The sequence below is a fragment of the Podarcis filfolensis genome, assembly GCF_964270895.1.
Source record: "Podarcis filfolensis genome assembly, chromosome: 11".
Lineage (NCBI taxonomy): Eukaryota > Metazoa > Chordata > Lepidosauria > Squamata > Lacertidae > Podarcis > Podarcis filfolensis.
In genome coordinates, this window is record NC_139613.1 from 20558423 (window position 1) to 20580221 (window position 21799).

The 21799-nt window shown below is 41.1% G+C and overlaps 1 protein-coding gene across 8 annotated transcripts in view; it reads left to right on the forward strand.

The window, feature by feature from the left end:
• PARP8 (poly(ADP-ribose) polymerase family member 8) overlaps nt 1-20883 on the forward strand; it is a 158286-nt gene extending 137403 nt beyond the window's left edge. For all 8 annotated transcript variants that reach the window (XM_083576064.1, XM_083576070.1, XM_083576063.1 and 5 more), the window contains 11 exons: nt 2441-2566; nt 4142-4207; nt 6297-6364; nt 7398-7446; nt 11578-11690; nt 11995-12067; nt 12900-12969; nt 15471-15547; nt 16689-16758; nt 18276-18360; nt 20432-20883. In XM_083576064.1, the coding sequence (XP_083432190.1) occupies nt 2441-2566; nt 4142-4207; nt 6297-6364; nt 7398-7446; nt 11578-11690; nt 11995-12067; nt 12900-12969; nt 15471-15547; nt 16689-16758; nt 18276-18360; nt 20432-20534 (900 nt within the window). In that variant the 3' untranslated portion in view covers nt 20535-20883. The remainder of the gene's footprint in view (nt 1-2440; nt 2567-4141; nt 4208-6296; nt 6365-7397; nt 7447-11577; nt 11691-11994; nt 12068-12899; nt 12970-15470; nt 15548-16688; nt 16759-18275; nt 18361-20431) is intronic.
• Nucleotides 20884-21799: the final 916 nt, after the last annotated feature.

The window sequence follows — 21799 nt, forward strand, 5'->3', positions numbered from 1 at the left end:
TAAAAACTATTGTATGTTAATAAAACAGGATAGAACTTTGGATATGCAGAACATATTAAAAATAAATTTAAGGTACCACAGAAAGAGGAGGAAGGAAGTCAAGTTTTGAAATGTTAAAATGATTGTAAAATTAGTGAAATGTATAAACCTGAAAAGCATAAATAATTTAAAAAACAAAACAAAACAAAATAAATAAAAACAAAACAAAACAGGACAGCACAAAAGGTAAAAAGTAAGAATGGATAAAAATTTCATTCATTCATTGATTTCCCTTCTCCCAGCATCTTAATACTAAAGCAGGTACACAAGCGGATAAACAGAGCCCTGGCACAGATGAGTCTTGCTTCCCCAATCTCAAATCTTAAACCATTCTCTCTCTCTTCCTGTGCTAAGACCTTGGTTACTTGGATACTATCTCAGTCTGGAATTCAAGCAGCTAGCAAGGACAGCTGAGCTGCTAGTTTCCACAGCAGACACCAAGATAAACACAGAGACTTAGTAGTCTCCAAAATGTCTCCATGAGATTCACTCTGTTCAGTTGTTCATAAATGTGCACCAAGATGTTCTTTTCTCTGGCTCTCTTTGGAGACTTTGATTCTCTGTTAAATGGCTAAAAAAGAGGTGAGCAGTCAACTGGGCCATTGGGTCTGTCACAATAGTGGTCACCACGTTAGATAACAACGTAAGAAGACCCCCACATCGGACCAAAGATCCTTCCAGTCTAGCGTTGTTCTCGTGGTGGTGAACCAAATGCTCACGAGAAGACTACAAGCAGGACCTGAGTACAACAGTGCTCTCCCCACTTGTGATTCCCAACAGCTTGTAAACTAGTTTTAGAATTTCAGTGGGTCAAGTCACCTTAAAGTACCATCTGTCTACATTTGCCTGGAGCAGGCGTGGGAAATATCTGGTCCTCCAGATGTTGCTGAACTGCAACTCACATCAGCCCCAGTAAGCATGGCCAATGGCCAGGGATGATGGGAACTGGAATTCATCACCATCTGGAGGGTCAAAGGACAATAGGTACCCAGTTGTTCTTTGACTAAGCTGGTATTTGAATCCATATTTATTGGCAATTCATTCATTTAGTCTTCCTTCTGGGCAGCACTGGTGTGCTGGTTCACTGGCAACTAGAAGGTGGCAATCATTCCAAGTGTGCAAAGGAGGATGAGGAACTTAGCCTTGATCTGCCTCCTCTTCCTGGTGTTTTTCCTTTTTTATTTCACTTATTGGAAGGATCATTATTTTTTTATTTCCCTCCAGAGATCTGAACATAAAGGTTTTAGAACAGGCATGAGTCAGAGTCTGTCTGGGGTTGTGGGTGGAACCAGAGGGAAGTGTTAATCAAAATCCATCTTCTTTTTAAAATGGGTTCAGTGAGTGAACTATTTTAAATCTAAGATAAAAAGACAGAGGGATGGACTCTGAACAAAATCATTCATTTCTTTCCGTGCCATGTCAGAATAATAATATATGTGCAACTTAGAATTTCAGGATATTTGGCAGGTGATTTGTCTATCTGACAATTAGTTGAAATCAATATTGATATCACATGGTCAAATCATTTATTTAATTATTTTAAAGCCCTCCTTTCTTTCTTCAGAAATGGTCTCCTTTTAGAGTGCCATTATTTTTGCTAACTAATTTATCCAAGTAAAGCTACGTTTTGAGGAATCATTCTTTCCATGTGTTATGAAAGATAAGATTCTCAGCTCAGGACTTTATCACTAGCTGAGAGTGATATTTTGGAAGTAAGCAAGTGAATGCCCTGCACAGACAGATATATAAATGCAGAGGGCTTTGTTCATGATCAGGAGCTGTGCCACCGTGTTTCTGATCCTGTTGAATGAGACCTCTGTGATGGCACCATCCAGTCACTAAGTGAATGAGTGTATAAGGAAGTGTGAACTTGCTGCCCTATGCTTATTGGTTGAGTGAGTGATCCAAATCCCAGAACTAGCAGCTTTATATAATCGGGTGAAACCCAATTGGCCCCTTATGTTACTGGCCTACTGAGTTGATAGCTGCAGTATTACTTCCTAGCCATCTGCAGTGGTGGCTGTGCATCATGGCATAGCCTCCCCTCAGTCACACCATCTATTTCCCATGCCACAGCCCTACCAAAAAAGTGTTTTTGCCTGTCTGGAATGTATCCTTGAATTCCGATAATGCTGCTTGCTTACTTCATTGGAAGAAAGAGAGGGATGTGTGAGACTGTGTGTAAAGCTAGTCTATTGCATATATTTACATTCTTTGCTCTGCTCCCGTTCCCCTCTGGTCATGCTCACCACTGGAGTGTGGCCTCCTGAACTTGCCCAGAAGAGAATGTATCTCTCAGACTGAAAAAGGATGAATCAGCCCTGGGGAAAAGTGCCAAAGATATTATTTCTCGCAAAAAGAGAGAAAGAGAGACTGTGCATGTTTCCATTTTTATCTCCAGGTTGTAGACTTGTTGGTCTCCATGTGCCGCTCTGCATTGGAATCACCCAGGAAAGTTGTCATTTTTGAGCCATATCCTTCTGTAGTTGATCCTAATGACTCTCAGATGCTGGCCTTTAATCCCAGGGTAGGTACATTCTACATTTTATGGTTTTTGAGTCTAATGTGTTTTGAATGTGAATCCTTCTTCAGGGGCACAGTGCAATATTAAGAAAAGGTATGGCTTTGTGCAAAAGGATGGATGGATCACATTTGGGAAACAGCCCTTTCTGAATGCTTAAAACAGTGCTGTAGAACAGTTAGAGAGGGCTGGGGAACCTGTGGTCATCCAGATAATGTTGGATTACAATTTCTGCCATCTTTTCCCCCTCCATAATATTTTATTAAAGCTTTTACATAATACAATAAGGAACTAAGCTACCGTATTTTTCGCTCTATAACACGCACCAGACCATAACACGCATGTAGTTTTTAGAGGAGGAAAACAAGAAAAAAAATATTCTAAACGAAATAGTGGATATATGATTTTTGTGGTTCATGCTGTGGCCACAGACATGTGATCTGACAGAGAGTTTGGAGTAGCCCAATGCAAAAACCCTGAGGGTCCATGTGGATCCATGCTTTGTAACCACGGAGGAGGGAAGGAAGGGGAACCATGGATCCTCTGCTCACGACTGCAGCAAATCCCCCCCGCCACCCGCAGGCATTCGCTCCATAACATGCACGGACATTTCCCCTTACTTTCTAGGAGGAAAAAAGTGAGTGTTATGATGCAAAAAATACGGTAAATAAAAACAGAGAAAGAAAAAGAACGCACAGAGTCCTATCTCAAAAATAGCTCTTAAACCTTGCTACCTGCAGAAAGTGGTGGACCCTCCTTTCTTTTCCTGGCCTCTCACCCTGGGAGATCTTCACTTCCCAGCCATTCACTCAGGATCCCTCCACCAACCATCCACTGCCCTCATGTATGTGTGTAATCTCTGGACCCCAACAATGGCCCAGGGCAGAGGACACCAAAGAACACAAAACAAAAGATTTATTTAAAAAGATATTCTACCTGTCTGATGCACAGCTACTCAATAAGGCAGCTTACAAGCAGTGTTAATCACAACAGAACAATATAACAATCTCAGTGCTATAAAAACCACAACATAAGCATCACAAACTAAAAATAGAATACAGTGGTACCTCTGGTTACGTACTTAATTCGTTCCGGAGGTCTGTACTTAACCTGAAACTGTTCTTAACCTAAAGCACCACTTTAGCTAATGGGGCCTCCTGCTGCCACCGCGCTTTTTCGGTTCTCATCCTGAAGCATAGTTCTTAACCCAAGGTACTATTTCTGGGTTAGCGGGGTCTGTAACCTGAAGCGTATGTAACCCGAGGTACCACTGTAGAAGGAGCAGCAAATTCAATCAGGCAAATCAGTTATCACACAGTTTTCAACTTAAGTTTTCAATTCTGACAATTTAAAAGCCTCCCCAAAAAAGAAGTCTTCTCAAGCAAAGATTGGCCCATCCAAACCTCATTTGCAAATAGGCAGATGTTTATAATAGAAGATTATCTGTAATGCATGAGATCTATGTACTATTGTACAATGATTCCTGCTCTTTGTGAGTACACTGTTACGTTTTTTTTAATGCTTTGCATTTAATCCATTCATAATCTATTGTGTTTAATCTATTCATTTGTTTCGCCGTAGAAGAAGAATTATGACCGAGTCATGAAAGCACTGGATAGTATTACTTCAATAAGAGAAATGACGCAGGTAAGCATAAAACTCATTTTGTTCCTTAACTGTTGGTAAGGTACATCTGTTTATGAGTTTGCAATGTTGTTTGTGCGGTTGTTTTACTAGAGCCATACAAGAAAAGCCTATCAAAGTAATAGACTTTGAAAGTCCAGCAAGCTACAACATAAAATCAATGAACCAGAAGGCAGGCGCATAAAGCTCGAATGGAAATGAGCAAGAGTTACACAAAAGTATTTATTTTCAGCGGAGGCTGCTTAGGAGCAGTAGATTGTTCCCACCATCAATGGAATGGAGCAGTGATCAGTGGCTGCTCAGTGTATTTGTATGTATTTATTTGAATGCAATATGACAGCCAAGCCAAAGCCTTCTAAAGGGCCAGAGGTGAGGGGAGACATTGGACTGGTTCATAGCTAGCTTAATTCTCATTGATGCCAATGGATGTGCTCTGAGCATGGCTCCTCTCTGGATCCAACTCTATTGATTTTGTGATGATCTGCTGTGATGATGGCTTTACAACTAAAAGTGTGCTTGCTTAAGTAAAAGGGGAGTGGGCTGGGGGTTGTAGTGTGAATCTTCTCAATACTCCATAGAAGCTAGTTTCTGTTATATCCTTTCAAGTTGTGCTGTAAACCTGACAAAGTGAATGCCTTGCCATACACTTCATTAATCCATGAGTCCATAAGAATTGTACATTAGGAGGGTACACAAGATTGCTCTGGACAGTTCGGTTCAGGTGTGATGCATGATTTATCATTATTTGCATGAACAGCAGTGAATTCTCAAGGTCACATGCTCTCTCCTCCCGTCTCCTCCATCCACATAGCTGTGAAGGGAAGACTGAAGGTATCCTCTTCCAGTTTTAAACTAATCAGGACTTCTTGTGAACATCCAAAGTCAAGTGCAGGGGAAGCTCAGAAAGACTCTTGTTATCTCTGAACTGGTGGGAACTCTTATTTGTTACAAAGCTGGGATCATAAACCATGGTTGGATCCTGACTTCTCCAAGCAAACAAAACTAACCAGAGTTCTCACTAATTTATCTGTAAGACAAACACTGGCCAACCTAAACAGGATGTAAAGGCATCTGATCTCCTCACAGTCACACTGGAAGGGAGTGAGGAGCAGCACTTGAATTTGAGGCTAAGTGCTGCTGGTATTGTGGTTTATCATTACATCCAAAAAGAGTAAGTGTAGACATAATCTAGTTGCATAGACAACATTTCAGTTAGAATTCTCCTGTAATAATTCTAGTATTTGATTTTTCCCGTGGTTCTCTTTAAACAATTGTGCATTCTTTCCTGAGCATGCTATCTTTACCGCTGTTTTGCAAGGATCCACTCATGTATTTTTGTGAAGGGTTATGAGTCAGTATGAAGCATAAACAAGTGAGCTGACCTTTACAAAATGGGGGTAAAGATAGTTTGTCATATGAGGATATCATTGTGAATGGATCTCTAGGGAGACTGGCTTGATGTCTGAGTCTTACAAGCATCTGTAATGCTTTGAAAGTGAAGCCACTATTAACTGGTCCTTTTGGTGCACATGAATTCTGGTTTCGATGATGAGTCTTGGTGAGCTGCAAGTCAACGTGTCTTAGAGTACAAGAAGAATGGTTTCCACACCAAAAAAGATAGCTCTGTCTACACTTGGCACTGAATTGCTTCCTCTGCTAGCAAGCTCAGGTGTTGAGTGCCAACAGAAATGCAGCCAAAGCAAGTCCATGGGGGGAACAGAGGCTAAGAATGCTTTAATCAGAGAAATGTCAAGACTTGCAGAAGTACAAAACAAAGAATCCCTTAAGGTGCATGCAGCCCCCTCTGAAAAATACCCAGCCCAATGAGAACTGAGCATTGAGTGAAAGTTGGAAAAGGAAACTGGGGAACTAGGGCTGGCTAACTGGAACCCTGAACAGATTCCCATTAGGAGGTAAGGATAATGGCAAGATTTTGTTGGGCGATTCCATTTGTTGTGCATAAGATGCGGCTATTGGTGAAAGTTCCTGCACCTTTTCCGGTGGGGAGAGTTACCAGAATCCACCCAAGCTTCTGTTGTCTAGCTTTCAGAATGTTCCCTTGGCTATCTGTAACACTGTTATTATTTCCTAGGCACCTTATTTAGAAATAAAGAAGCAGATGGACAAACAAGACCCACTTGCTCATCCTCTTCTGCAGTGGTAAAGATCTCACTTAGATGGCATGCTAGGTGTTTGATGACATGATTCGTTCTTAGCAGATCCCATTTGTCATGAATGTAGGGCACAATCCATCATCTCCTTGAGAGAAGATCTTACCATGTTCAATACAGCCCATGTTGCAGTGCAGTTTGTCTGTCTATTTGGTGTAATGGGAAGTCCATTCATACTTTTTTATCCTGCACATTCAGCAGCTCCATTTCATTCACTGAATTTTAAGGTTGCTTTTTAAAGATGGATCTGGGCCATAGAATGGGCATATGACAAGGAGGCGCAGGCTTCCCATTACTCAAAAGGAGTGCAGTTGTTGGGAAAGTTAAAAGCAACCCCATGGGGATGAATCATGTCATTCATTTGTGAATGTCAATTGGGGAAAAAATTGAAAACGAGCCCCCAGAAAAATGGGTTAACTATCCAAAATCATTTCACACCTGTAAATTCTCACTTGTTGCATACACAAGGAGCCCATGAAGTTAAATGCATTTGATACATTAAGACGCTGATTTAACGAATGCGTGGTAAAATCCCCATTTCTGCTTGGCAGAATGATACAAATGGCCAAGCTATCTTGGGGTGAGGGAGCCAGACTTTGGGGGCTTTCCATCATCTGTGTGGGCTTAAATAAAATGGAATGAAGGTACCTGCCAGTACTTTTATAGGAAAACCAACCTGATAGTTACCTGTCTTGTTTCATATACAGGGGCCTTAAGGGCCACCTCTTCCCATACCTGCCTCCCTGTGCCCTAAGTGTTGAGATAGAGGCCCTTCACTATGCCCTGACTCATGTGAAGGCTCAGCTAATGGAAAGAAGAGAAATGGCCTTCTTTGTGTCAGCGCAGAGGAACACTCTGCCCCTCACTTGTCAATACCCTCATCTATCAGTGTTTTGCTGTTTAGGCAAGCTTTTCCAAAAACAAACATTTCTTTATATATGATTTTAGTTGTTGCTAGTGATACTTTAGTACTACAACAGTGGGATATCTTATATATATATATAATTTATTGTTATTTTCAGGGTTATTTCAAGTAACAGATCACATATTGTGAAGCTACCTGTGAACAGGGTAAGTTATGTTGGATCTTCTACAATATAAAATTAAAACACTTTGCGGGGGGGGGGGCATATTTGTGAATTGATTGCATAGAGATGTAATGACAGAAATGGCCTTACCCTCGGTACAGGAAAATGGCTGTCCTGAACAGGCAGCAAATTGTTATTTTTATTATATATTTTATTACATTTTACTGCCAGGGAGGGGAAGAGGTGCTTGTGGGATTGTCTTCTTCAGGGGCCAAATAAAGTGACCAGTCTTAGATACTAGGCTGGGGGTTGGAGGAGGGAAGGATAATCATAGAATTGTAGAATTGGAAGGGACCACTTGGGTCATCTAGGGCAAATTTCCGCTTTTCGAATCTTAGGTGCCAGTCCTCTAGTTATCCATATTTGGTCAGTTCTTGTCCCTGTCATGTTGGCTTCAGAGAAGAATGTTCCCTCTCTTCCAAGGGGGTTCTTGGATCTCCAAATGTCAATCAAGTCCATATTGTCAGTCAATTCAAAAAAGGTTTTTGGTAGTCTGCCATCTTTAGTTACAACTTGTCTCTGCGACTTATCCATATTTGTAGATACCACTCCATTCATATCTCCCATCAGGATAATATTATAGTCCATGTAGTCAAGCAATGTCTCTTGCAATTTCCTAAAAAAATCAGATTTCCCCTCATTTGGTACATAAACTCCTACAATCAAAAATTTTTCTCCTTGTGATTGAATTTCAATTGCCACCCATCTTCCTTGTTCATCTTTAAAAACAAATTTCGGTGATAGGCTCTCTTTAGCATAAATAACAACTCTCTTTTTAACCTTGTCCGATGAAATAAACTCTTGACCCAATCTTTTATTAATCAGTACTTTCCTGTGAAGCCTTATCACATGAGTTTCCTGTAAACAAATTAAGTCCAATTGTTCCTTTTTCAGTAAATGAAAGATTTTCTTCCTCTTCTCCGGGGAGTTAAATCCATGAATATTCCAACTTAATAATTGCAGAGACATGATGTAGTTATTCTATTTTCCTCCAACTGCTCCCAAAAGTTCTTCTTGTTCTGACGGTGGTATCACTTCTTTTTGTTTTTCCAATCCCAAAGGTGGTGGTGCTATGTCTAGTACTCCTGCTCTTAAAGCTCTTAATTCTTGGGTCATCTAGTCCAACTCCCTGCAATGCAGAAATCTTTTGGCCCAGTGTGGGACTCAAACTCATGAACCTGAGATTAAGAGTCTCGTGCTTGACTGACTGAGTTGCTGCTCCACCTCAGGCAACAAAATGTCTTGGGCAAGCAATGAATGCTGGCTATGAGACTGCTTTTTAACATTCAGCAGCCCATCACCCAGTACAATATACATTGAATGCTTCTGAATCCATTGCATCTGGCTATTGGTTTGGTCTTGTTGCATATTCAACAAGTCCTACTGATTTCAAAGGAATGTCCATCTATGTGCAGTCACAGCTGTTCAGACTAACCTCCAGCCTGTTTGCTAGATGTTCATCCTACTGCTGCTATCAGGGAGCTGACCAGGAGAACAGGGCATTTACTTCCTGCAAACTTGCAAACGATTGTGCTGGAATTGGACTGAGGAACTTCATATGAAAATAACTAACTAAATAAGCAATTAAAAGACAGTCATTAAAATATCTAAAAGTCATAATCCAAAGACCATTTAGCACCTGTTCAGTTCCAGCCACTACAAGTCAATTCTTGAAAGATTGGCAAAATTGGAACATCAGGAAATGTCCAAGTGAGTGAGTTCAAGAATTATAGTTTCCTCCCTGCCTGCTCTCATTATAGGCATGAGTTATATTGCAAAATATTGTTAGACCCTTCCAAGAGCCATTTAAATGAATGCATTTGACTGTGTTTACAGCTGCAATCCTATACACCCTTACCTAGAAATAAGTCTCAGTGGCCTTAACAGAACTCATTTTTTAGGAGATATGTGTAGGACTGTTCTGATAAGTCCCATTTATTTCAGCAAGACTTAGCCATGCTTCACTTTTTCTGGGCTGCACTCCTGATAAATAAATCTCAAATAGGCAGTCAGTTGACTTCAGAGGATAGAACAAAATGTAATAGATGAAATGTTCACTTAGGCATGTAGGCTCCAATTTATTTTGATGGGTAATAACTGCATTAAAGCCATCTCTGTGCAGCCCACTGTTAATTAAATGTCTCGGAACAAGCCGTGTTAACTTAGATCATCTTATGGATTATTGGCTCTGTCTTTCAATATAAAGTATTCCATCCACCATCTGATAGCACTGGGTGATGACATGATAGGTTGGATGTAGAAATGACAATGGATTTTGGAAAGTGGGGAGAAGGGTTTGAAGCACAAACTTCTCCCACCAAAGTTTGGAAATCTGAGCTCCGTTGTGAACAGAGCCCAAACTCCCACCAAGTCAGCCAGCCACTGCTCCTACTTTCCACTGTCTCCCTGTGCCAACTTATTCTTCTAAGTGGTGGAGAAAACCGGATGCAATACCATACATACATTGTAGGACTCATCCTTAAAGCCTAAGTTCTAGTAGGTTCATGAGCATCATTTTCTACTGGAATTTGTTGGACAGAGATCTGGAAGACTCACTCCTTCCCTACAGACCCTGGTATTAAGATCAGCAGAAAGGAATCCTCTTGGCAGTATCACTGCTCTCAGAATTTGGGGTGTGTTGTGCTTTTGAATTGCTGTTACCTGCCCTTGGACTTCAGGGCGAAGAGTGGCTAAGAAATCATCATCACTATCTTTTTAAAAATTAATTAATATTTAAATTAATATTTTTATTGATTTTTACAAATAATTTCCAAAAATCATATAACATACTTTCTTATCTTATACAATGTTTGAGACTTCCATCAACTGCATCTGAAGATTTTCCAGTCTTTATTTTTGGTATTACATTTAATACTCCTTCACTAATAATTCTTATCATAGTTTTCTCTGCAATATTTCGCATAGTCCTCCTTACAAAACTTCTTGCAATCCTACTAGCATAATCTGTTGATTACAATTGCTTTTCAAATAGTTCATATATTTACTCCAGTCCTCTGAGAATCTCTGATCCCGCAGGTTTCGAATCCTTCCTGTCATCTTATCCAATTCTGCATAGTCCATTCATTACGTCTGCCATTCTTCTTTCATTGGTAGTTCTTCTTGTTTCCATTTCTGTGCCAAAGAAATCATCATCACTATCACTTCCCTATATCTCTATGCCAAATCCATTAAGTCAAGGGTCATGGGAAATGGCAGGTCTTGTGCAATTCAGCAGGCAACAATGAACTCTCCGTGGTGACATTCCTGAGCGTGCTCAGGACGATCTAGGCTAGAAGGAAGAGGTCTGCAAGGTATCTGCTATAATGAGTGAACCTTCCTTCTCCCTGGTTCCCCCACTATGGTTGCTTTGAAAGGACTGGGAGAAGTCACTGGCATATGCCCCCCAAAATCCGGTTTTGAAAAAGGCTTTCTCAGAAGAAACCAGAACAACTTAGAAAGACCTAGGCTTTTCTTCTGAGATGTTTTGAAGAAAACTCAGAAAAGCATAAGGCAAGTCAGAGAATGTTCACCCATCTTTAGCTGCATGCCTTGTCACAGTATAAACAATGTCACGGAGAATAGGAAAACACAAGAGGTATTATCCTTTTTTCCTTGTTGGATTTTTAAAAATCTCCAAACACAAGTTTTTTTGATAAGCTGAAAATAAAATGTTAGACGTAGGAGCTATGTGATTGTTATATCTAATGGGGTATTTTTCGGAGATTAGACTGTGGGTTATGGGAGTTAGGCAGGGTGAACCCTGAACAGTTTTCCTGGCTGAACTCCCATCTCTAACTCCCATTGAATCAACTGCTGTTTGCTTTTCTTCAACAAAAAATACAGATATATGGTTCCAAGCCTATTTTTCCTCGGGAATAAATAGCAATCAAGGGCAGGGTGGGCAAGTAAACAGTGCAAAGGAGAAGGAGTTAAGGGCCACAGAGCTAATTGCATATCGGGGATGAGGGGTTGCTTTGATCTTTTAGATCTTGTTTGCATATCCCTCATTTTAAGCCTAGTTTGACCCTTAAAAACATGTTTACACTAGATAATTCATGAGAATTAGAATACGTCACTAACCTCCCTTTGCTGGTTTGCTCCTATTCTTTTTCAGCAATTGAAGTTTATGCACACCCCACATCAGTTTCTTCTGCTCAGCAGTCCACCAGCCAAAGAATCCAATTTCAGAGCTGCTAAAAATCTCTATGGAAGTACCTTTGCATTTCAGTGAGTATCCAAAGCTACAAATTTTTAAAAAATCACCAGTATGAAATATTCTGAAAGGCATAATTTTCTTCTTCCAGCACATGGTTTTAGAGCAAATGGCTAGTTTTATTATTTATTGTTATTATTATTTTTAATTTGTATATTGCCCTTCATCTGAAGATCACAGGGCTGTTTGCATCATAAAAAATACAAATTGAGAACACAAAATGCATAATAATAAAAAAACTAAACACATTGTTTTTCATTTTGGTTTCTCTATGACAGTACTAATTTCCTCTCTGTGTGTTTTTCCCCCCTCTGAAAGTGGGTCACACATTGAAAACTGGCACTCTATCCTGAGGAATGGCTTAGTAGTTGCTTCCAATACAAGATTGCAGGTAAAAGTAAAATTGAAAAGGAAAATATATGGGTTGTTTCTTAAAAGGCAGCTTTGGGTGCAAGACTTTGAAGTTACAAGCTTATAAACAGCGTTGTTTATCTGGAAGAAAGTCTCAGTAAACTCAGGGGTCTTTATTTCTGAGTAGACTTGTATAGGATTGAAATGCAACACAAAGTAGATGCCAGACAGACAAAACTGTACTAATTCACATAATGCAGCAGGGGGGAAGCTGTGACCTCCCAGTTGTTTTGGGGCTACAACTCCTACGTTTGGCTCTTCTGGCTGAAGTTGGTGGGTTCTGGCATCCAAAAACTTCAAAGGGGCCACAGGTTTCCCACCCATAATGCATTGCTTGATGTGTAGAATTTGCTGTGGCAGGTGTAGCAATGGCCGCCAACTTTGATGGCTTTGAACAGCTTAAGCAATAAAGATAAGGGTCTCAAAGGAACATGGGAAGATGCCATGCATCAAGTCAAACGATTATTCCAGCTAGCTTAGCAAGGCCAGCACTGAGTAAAAGAGGCTGTGCAAGATTTCAGACAGGGTTCCCTCCCAGCCCTACCTAGAAATGGCAGGGGTTGAACATGGGACCTTTTGCATTCAAAGCAGATGCTTAACCACTGAGCTACAGGTCCTTTGGGTTCAGCTCTCTATAATGTTAGCCGTTATAGCTAACAGCAGTTCAAAGACTGTATACCACTGAATACTAAATAAATTGAGAGTTTGAGATGAGACTAAAACAATTCAAATGTTGTATGCTCTTATTCTGCAGCAGGTCTAAGAACTGTACCGATTTAAGAATGAGCTAAAAGGTCCTTGTTTTGTTGCAGCTCCATGGTGCAATGTTTGGAAGTGGAATCTACCTTAGTCCATTGTCAAGCATATCTTTTGGTTACTCAGGTGATGTTTTTAAATCTCTCTATGTGCAGAGGGGAGTGGGATATGACAGAGTGAATGTATTTTTAAAACAGAGAACCAAATGCCTACTGAATTAGCCTGTGGCAACTTTCCTCCTCGTTCTATATATGGCTCAAGGCTGTGTTTGTTGGAGAGATTAAAAGATGGAGGAGGAAGGAGAAGCAGGAGTGGAAGTCAGATAGTCATATCTCACAGGAAGACTTTGTGGAGGCTGGAAGTTGTTGCAGTTTTCTGGCTCAACAGAGGGAGTTGAATCCAACTAAATTATTGCATGTGTGGAACAACTTTCACAAGCCCAGTGGTATTAACTCTGCTTTCTTTTACCTGCACACACCCCGCACTGCCCCCATATCTGCTCATGCAGATTTGAGGGACCTGCAGGGGGAGCAGATGGGCGCAAAGTTACATTGCACTCAATAAAGTTGTTCTGCCTGCACAACAGTTTAGTTGGATACAGCACAGGACATATATGATCTAGATTTCACAATGCACACTGGGTTGCAGACATATAGATTCACAAAGGGCCATCCTTGCTAGGATACACCTGGTACCTTTTCAAGGATATGCAGCATACTGGCAGCAGCCCCACAGTGCGGTCTCCCCGGGGAGAGAGGCAGGAGAAAACTAACACTCCCAGCTTACACAGGCAACAATTTCATCATGGCTCCAAGCACCAAATCAGTCCATTCACTGGTCCAGGCTTAGAGGTGTGTCAAGCTCCATCTCATGTCACATGAACAGGCATAGATGTGACTAAGCCACCAGTTCCCCCAGTTAGCTCTCCTCCCATGTACCCTCCAGCCAGTTGGCTGTGAAGAATTGGTTGAATAATGAGCCCTTCGCCTGGTGGAATGCTCTGTCGCATGAGACCAGGGCCCTGCAGGATTTAACTTCCTTCTGCAGGGCCTGTAAGACAGAGCTATTCCGCCTGGCTTTCAATTTGAACTTAGCCTGATCTTTTATTCCTCTTCCTTTCCTCCCCCTCCCCTTTTTATGAAGATTACCTGCTCTGGGATCCCACAGCTAATTCTCCCCTGGTCTCCTCACTGGCCCAAATAGGACTAATTTAGCCAGCTAGCCCTGGTGATCATCTAATGTTTATTGGATGGATTTCCCCCCTAAATTGATTTTTGAATTCTGAATTTATTGTTATTCACGTTTTATACTGCATGCTGTTTTTTTGTTGCATCATTTAAGTGTTTTAAATTTGTTCTTAGCTGCCCTGAGCCCGGTTTTCTGAATCGGGAAGGGTGGGGTATAAATAAAAAAATATTTATTATTATGATTTAAAATGTTTCACTTGTCTTCTGCAGTTTGGTTTAATGCCTTCCCCACTCATACTGAACATGCCAGCTGTGACCAAAAAAAGTCATCTGCCAGATTGTCATGTAAACCCCAGGAGCATTTGCAGCAATAGTTTGGTGGAGAGAGGGAATGTATTCTTAGGTGTAGGAGATATTGCTGCGCTCTCCCAGAAAATTCCTGCTTACTTCCAAGCAGGTGACTGATTGGGTGATTGGCTAATCCCAAACTATGAAGTCCAGGGGAGGTGGGTAGGATTTTTTGCTGCAGCAGGAGGGGAGATGGCACCTGCCTCCCACATTCCCAATTTTGTCTTTGTTGCTAATTGATTTGGTCTTCACCACAAGAAAAAGCGTACAAATCAAAAGAGAACATCTCATTATCCACATGGTAGTGTATTTGCTTTACAAATATTTATAGTAAAACAATAATCCTTTAAAAAATCCAAGGCAAGCTGTGTTATAAAACACTGAAAATCCAAAGCAAAAAATAAAAATAAAAATCATAGGCTACAGAGGGATTCCAGTTTGTTCCTTTATTGTAATTTTATTCTGTTGTTGGCCAACAAAACTGCTGCCCCCCAAAAAGCCATATCAGTAGCTGTCAACTTTTCCCTTTTCTTGTGAGGAATCCTATTCGGAATAAGGGAATTTCCCTTTAAAAAAGGGAAAAGTTGACAGCTATGGCCATATCTGTGCATGAAACGTAACTCTCTTAAACTCCTTTCTGATAAAATATAGTTTTGAAATCCCTGAAATAAAAACCATGCAGAGCAATCCAAACCCCCAATCTGCCATCTGAGGGGGGATGTGGGTTTGGCTGTCCCTCCACCCAGCCCTGGCTGGCCCTGCTGGTGGGGGTGCTGCACTGCTGAAGAGCGCTTCAATGCACCTGCACAAAAGGTGGGCAGGCAGGTGCTACTGCTAATGACAGCTCTGCTGGTGATGGTCAGTGGAAAGCCGTGAAGAAGTGATGAGACAGGACTGAGCCAGCACAGGATGCAGAGGAGATTGTACCATCTCGCTGGCAGCATAGAAAGTGCTCAATTTACCAGGATTGTCAGCTGCTGGAAAGAAGAATCAGCTGTAACATCCGTGTCTGCATGCACTCTCCATTTATATGAAGTGGAACATCTGACATTTTACGCACCAGTATGCCTGATGTAAATCTAATGTCTTTAGGGATGAACAAGAAGCAGCAGAAGGTGTCAGCGAAGGATGAGCCTGCTTCAGGCAGTAAAAACAGCAATGTGTTACAGGTAAAGAAATATATGAAGCATTTCTAAAAGACATTTTAGTTTTATGTCCTTGCTAGCTCAGGGCAGGTACTGGATATGAGGCTTATTTAGCCCCAGAGCATTCATGTGCACATAAGATAGTGGTGATGGAGGAATCCATAAGGGCATTGCATTGGCAACTGAGAACTCTACAAGAACTGTTTTCTGTGTCAAATAGTAAGTTGTTGGACTGCCATTCCTCTGTTGCAGGGATGGGGAACCTGCGACCCTTCAGAAGTTGCTGGACTCCAGCTCCCAGCATCCCCAGCCACCATGGCCAAATGTCAGGCATGATGGGAGATGTAGTCCATCCAGTCAGATGAGTGGTATATTATATTATTGTTATTATTATTATTATTATTATTATTATTATTATTATTATTAGGACAACAGGTTCCCCATCCCAATATTGTTGCCCTGTGCTCTATGTTGGCACTAACAGACATAACTGGTATATATACAACTCCACAGGAAGGGCTAATGAGAGCTCAAATATCTCATGCTTGATTGGTAATCAAAAAAGATTTACACTGTCACATGTATTATCCTAATCTGGACTCTTTCGTTCATCTGTCAGCAAATACATGTCTCTTGTAAGGAAATTTTTCTGCTCTCCTACTGCTAGGAGAAATTTGAAATGTTATTAAACCAAGGATTGAACTGATAGCTATGAGCAATATTACAGAGAATGTTTATAGATTTGCCAGAACAGTAATGATATCAGTACTTCTAGCAAGAATATGTCAACCGGACCTATTAATAACTCCTTCATTGGCCAACATTGGTTTTTTTTAAAAAAAATAATAATACTGTACCACTGGAACAGAGAAAGCATTCTTATAACCAAATCAGACTATGAGTTTAGTTTAGTTTAGTACAGTCTACATTGACTGACAGCGACTGTGTAGGGATCCAGGCATCAGCCATTCCCTGAGGTACCTGGGGATGCCAATGGAGATTATACCTGGGGCATTCTGCATGAAAAGCAGTTGTTCTACTACTGAGCTGCAGCCCTTCCTCAAATTGCTTTCTTTTTAGAGCACAGCTTCATATTTAGTAACTATTTAGTCAGTGATCTGTATTTAGTATAATTTTGTCTTCCAACGCTTGCCTTCCCTTACAGTCGCAGAAAAAAGGACAGCAGTCTCAGTTTTTGCAAAGCCGAAACTTAAAATGTATAGCCTTATGTGAAGGTAAGCAAGAAGAACAATAAAGACAAGACGGTGTCTTCTTCCCACAGTCAGAGTGAAGCAACTACATCTCAAACCTAACTTGGTTGCATAGTGACATCATTTCCTCTTCACAGGAAGCCTGGGAATTGTGAAGGGGTGGTAGGGGTCTCTAAACAGAGAATTCTCTACAGCTGGTTTGAATTCTGCAGGTGCTTAGAATGGATTTATTCCATCTTTTTTGGTTCCATTGTTCTCTTGTGCCTACCCCAAGTTCCTTGGTCTCCAAGGCAACAATGGTTTCTTCTGAATCACCTTGATTGAAGGCTGTGGTGCAAAAAGTTACCTCAGTTGGTCCATCACCCTCATACCTGGCTACCCATGGATTTAAAGGAAGCCAAATCAATGATTAAGCAGAGGCACCTGGATATAGGTTTCCAAGGGATCTTGTTATCCCAAGTCACTGGAGATACCATGCCATACTTGGGGTGGTTAGCTATCCCTAAATATAGGAAGACTTTTTCTCAGGAAAAGTTTAATGATCTCCCCTCTAATTTCTTAGACGGCAGATATAATAAAAACTCAGAGAACAGATGCTGCCCTCTGTAATAATGCTGAGGTGGATTCTTTTCTTGCATGCCCTTTTCTATTATAACTTTCATCAAGGGGCTAGGAAAGATCTGATATATCCACACAGTCCGTCCCCGATCACTCCTCTGATTCTCTTCTGATCACTTTGCTTCAAGGCTCTATCTAATAAGTCAATCACAGAGCAAGTGGCAAAGTTTTTGAATACTATTAGACATTCTCATGACTGCCTGACATATGCACACTGTCTAGCATTTTAAATCAGTGTTTTTAGCTATATTTACATTTTTATTAAGAGATGTGGGTGGCACTGTGGTCTATTACTTAGGAGAGAGCACTTTAGCCTCATAGGTCTAAACCAGCCACCCCCAACCTGGTGTTTTGGGCAGCAACTCCTTCATCCCTGACCACTGGGCATGCTGGCTGGGGCTTATGGGAGTTGTAGTCTAGCAGGTGGCACTGTGGTCTAAACCACAGAGCCTAGGGCTTGCCAATCAGAAGGTCAGTGGTTTGAATCCCCACTACGGGATGAGCTCCTGTTGCATGGTCCCAGCTCCTGCCAACCTAGCAGTTCGAAAGCACGTCAAAGTGCAAGTAGATAAATAGGTACCACTCCAGTGGGAAGGTCAATGGCGTTTCTGTGTGCTGCTCTGGTTTCGGTGTTCCATTGCACCAGAAGTGGCTTAGTCATGCTGGCCACATGACCTAGAAAAACTGTCTGCGGACAAACGATGGCTCCCTCGGCCTGAAAGCAAAGATGAGCATCGCAACCCCAGAGTCGTTCGCGACTGGACTTAACTGCCAGGGGTCCTTTACCTTCATCTTTACTTTTACATTTTTATTAATGTCATCGTTTGTGCTTGTCAGATGTTTTAAAACGCTTTAATGGTCTGTTGACCGCTAATAAAGAAACTCAGCAGGCATTTTGTCAATATTTTTTCTCTTCTTTATAGTGATAACTTCACCTGATCTGCACAAACATGGGGAGATATGGGTAGTTCCCAACACTGATCATGTGTGCACGAGATTCTTCTTTGTGTAAGTACAGAGGACTTTCAGTTGTATGTTTAAAAAAAAAAGTTTACTGCTTTGTCACTTTCATAACTTGCTATTCTTTTTCTTTTTAAATAAACAGCTTGCTAAAATAAGAGAGGATGCAACCTGCCTGTTTTCCCAATCAAACAAACTGCTTTGGGCTTCACTTAAACCCTTTGAGCAGGCCTAAGCCTTTACTGCTTTTATTTTCTCTTTTATTCTGTTCTTTTTAAAAACATGAATATATTTTTATTCACCTCCAACTTTCTTCCCTCCAGGACAGATCAATCTAATCAAGTTTGCCAAAGTCCAGTCTGTGATTTTGGTAGCTGCCATTCTTCAGGGTTATCAGTAAAGTCTTTTATAAAAGGAAGCCATACTTCCAACAAAATCATCTAGACCATTTGTATTATTGAATGTGTGTAATCTCTTTGTTAATTTTTCTCATATATCAATAGACCATAAATTCTGTTTCCAACAAGAGATACACAGATGTTCCCATCCTTTCCAATTCTGTACCACTAGTAGGCATTCCGCTACTAAGAGAAAAGTAATTATTTCTTTATTGCAAAGGTTAGATTGCCCTTCTTTAAAAATAGGTAACACATTCTAAACTTGGGGTACATTACACATGTTGACCCATAATATAGCTCATTTTTGCAAATACCCTCTGCCCAAAGGGCTTTATATGTTCACACATCCACCACATGTGAAATGTTGTACCTATACTATTGCAGAATCTCCAGTAGTTTTACTAATCTAGCTACACCGCAATGGCATCAAATGCCATCAGTGCAGTAATTTAAAGGTATTTTCTCAGATCCGAGTTGATACTGATTTTTGTGGGTTTTTACCCCGCAAATTATTCCAAGCTACCTCCGCAATCTCTATCCCTAGATCAGATTTGCATTGCTGTTTCACAGAGCTACAGTCTCCTAGGATAGTGGTTTACAAACTGTTCTAGGGACAAGGGGCTGCTGATACATCTCCTTGCCAAGGGTGCAAGGGACTGGCGGGGGTGGGGGGAGCCTAGGTACAACTCTGCTTCCACCACCACCCAGTTGACACAAGACGTTTGTCACAAATTCTTTATTGAGTTGCTCATGGCAGACACGACCAAATGATAGCTTGCCCACCATTTACATAACATCCCCAAATGCATATTAAATGTGCATTCTATTAGCCTGTGCTGTAGTTCCACTTGCTTCTCCACTTCCCAGCCTCACCACAGTGGTAGCTTGGTTCTCGAACAGAATCCATTCCGGAAGTCCGTTCAACTTCTGAAAACATTCAGAAACCAAGATGCGGCTTCAGATTGGCTGCAGAAGCTTCTTGCACTCAATCAGAAGCTGTGAAAGCAGCGTCGGACATTCAGGTTCCAAAGAACGTTCGCAAGCCGGAACACTCACTTCTGGGTTTGCAGCATTCAGGAGCCAAAACGTTTGAGTCACAAGGCATTCGGGATCCAAGGTATGACTGTACTGGAAACTGCCAGAAGCCAGAAACGTGCCAGAAACTGCCAGAAACTGGAAACTGCTAGAAGCCAGAAATTCAAACCATATACAGCAGGAGTAGCCAATGTGGTTCCCTCCAAATACTTCTGTACTCGAACTCGCCTCATTCCTGGCCATACTGGTTGGGGCTGATGTGAGCAGAAGTCCAACAGCATCTAGAGCATGGGTAGGCAAACTAAGGCCGGGGGCCAGATCCGGCCCAATTGCCTTCCAAATCTGGCCTGCGGGTGGTCCGGGAGTCAGCGTGTTTTTACATGAGTAGAATGTGTCCTTTTATTTAAAATGCATCTCTGGGTCATTTGTGGGGCATAGGTAGGAATCCGTTCATCCCCCCCCCAAAAAAAAAATATAGTCTGGTCCCCCACAAGGTCTGAGGGACAATGGACCGGCCCCCTGCTGAAAAAGTTTGCTGACCCCTGATCTAGAAGGCCTCACTCTGGCAACTCCCCTTATTCAGGTGGAGGATCACACTGTTTCTTGTACTGTGGAAGGTTTCGAAATATTTTTTTAAAAAAAATTAATTTTGTGCACTTTTCTTTCTTTCTTTCTTTCTTTTTTAGCTATGAAGATGGCCAAGTAGGGGATACAAGTATAAACACTCAAGAGCCAAGCATTCATAAAGAAATACTCCGGGTCATTGGTAATCAAACTGCTACTGGTTAAAAGGACCACTCTTAACTCCTTGATGCGATTTGGAAGCCTTCCTCAGTCTCAAAGCTGGATTTTGAACTGAAGAAGAAATTTTGGGGTGGGCGGGGAAACAACCCTAATTTATTGTTATTCTGAACAAGTTAACCCTTTGAATACTTTTTCTTACTTAGCATTTCTTATCACTCCGGGGAGAGGGGAAAATTAACAAACCTGAAAGGGATCTAAGCAAACAACTGTAGGGACACAGAGTCTGTTGGTACAAGACAGCTGATAGTCAAACAGACGCTTCGGTTGTTCACAATAAACAGAATTTGAAAAGGAGTTTTGTGCTGATATTTTTATATTAAAGACTTGAATTGGATCATTTTAGTACTGTATTACCTGTATTTTAAATTTACAATGACTGGAACAGAAAGTCTTTTTATAAAACAAATAAACAAAAGTGGAAGCCTACGCAGTACAGGATATTTTGCAATAAGTAGAATATTCACATTTTAATACACCATAGAAACTGGTTACCTGGAATGTAAAAAAAAAAAAAAGTGGGGAAAAGTTAGCTGTAATATATTCATTCTGCTATATACAAATCATGTACACGACCCACAATGTTACAGGAAAGGGACTTTTCTGTCGTGCTGACATATGCCAACATGAAAATGATTATTTTGCTGATGATCAGCGTAAGGGTATGTGCTTGGTTCTGCGCGCTTTTCATTCATTTAGGTGCAGCTTTTGGAGAAAAAGTTCCCAGTGGATTCAGCCCGAGCATCCTTCTTTCATTAATGTGAAGATGGTCGACTAAGTCCTTCATGGATTTTAAAGGGCAGAAGAATCATGCAGTCATCACAGTGGATCAATATGTAAGGGGCTGCCGAGTACCTGAACTGTCAATGCTGCCCCTGTGAAATCTTCATGTTCCGACAGGTGAAGCCCTGAGTCGTTATTGCTTGGAAAATCTAGCTGCCTTAGGTTTCTTATTGAATTGTGTGGCAGTAGCCCTGTTCTTCAAAGCAGGAATATTCATAAGTGTTTTACAAAAGCCTCTGTGTGTTTCCATTTGTCTGGTACTGGTACTTTTTTCATTTATTTTGTGAAATGGAAATGTACTTTTGAATCTACCATGTTCTTTTAATCCATGCATCCACAGAGAGAGAAAGTCACATATATCGGACTTGTGGAGCTGCTTCATGTGCAGTGTGTCGTTTAGGGTGCAGAAGTGAGTTTCATGCTCACGGGTCTTCATACAGTGTGCACAGCTTTTTAATGGGAGCTGGGGA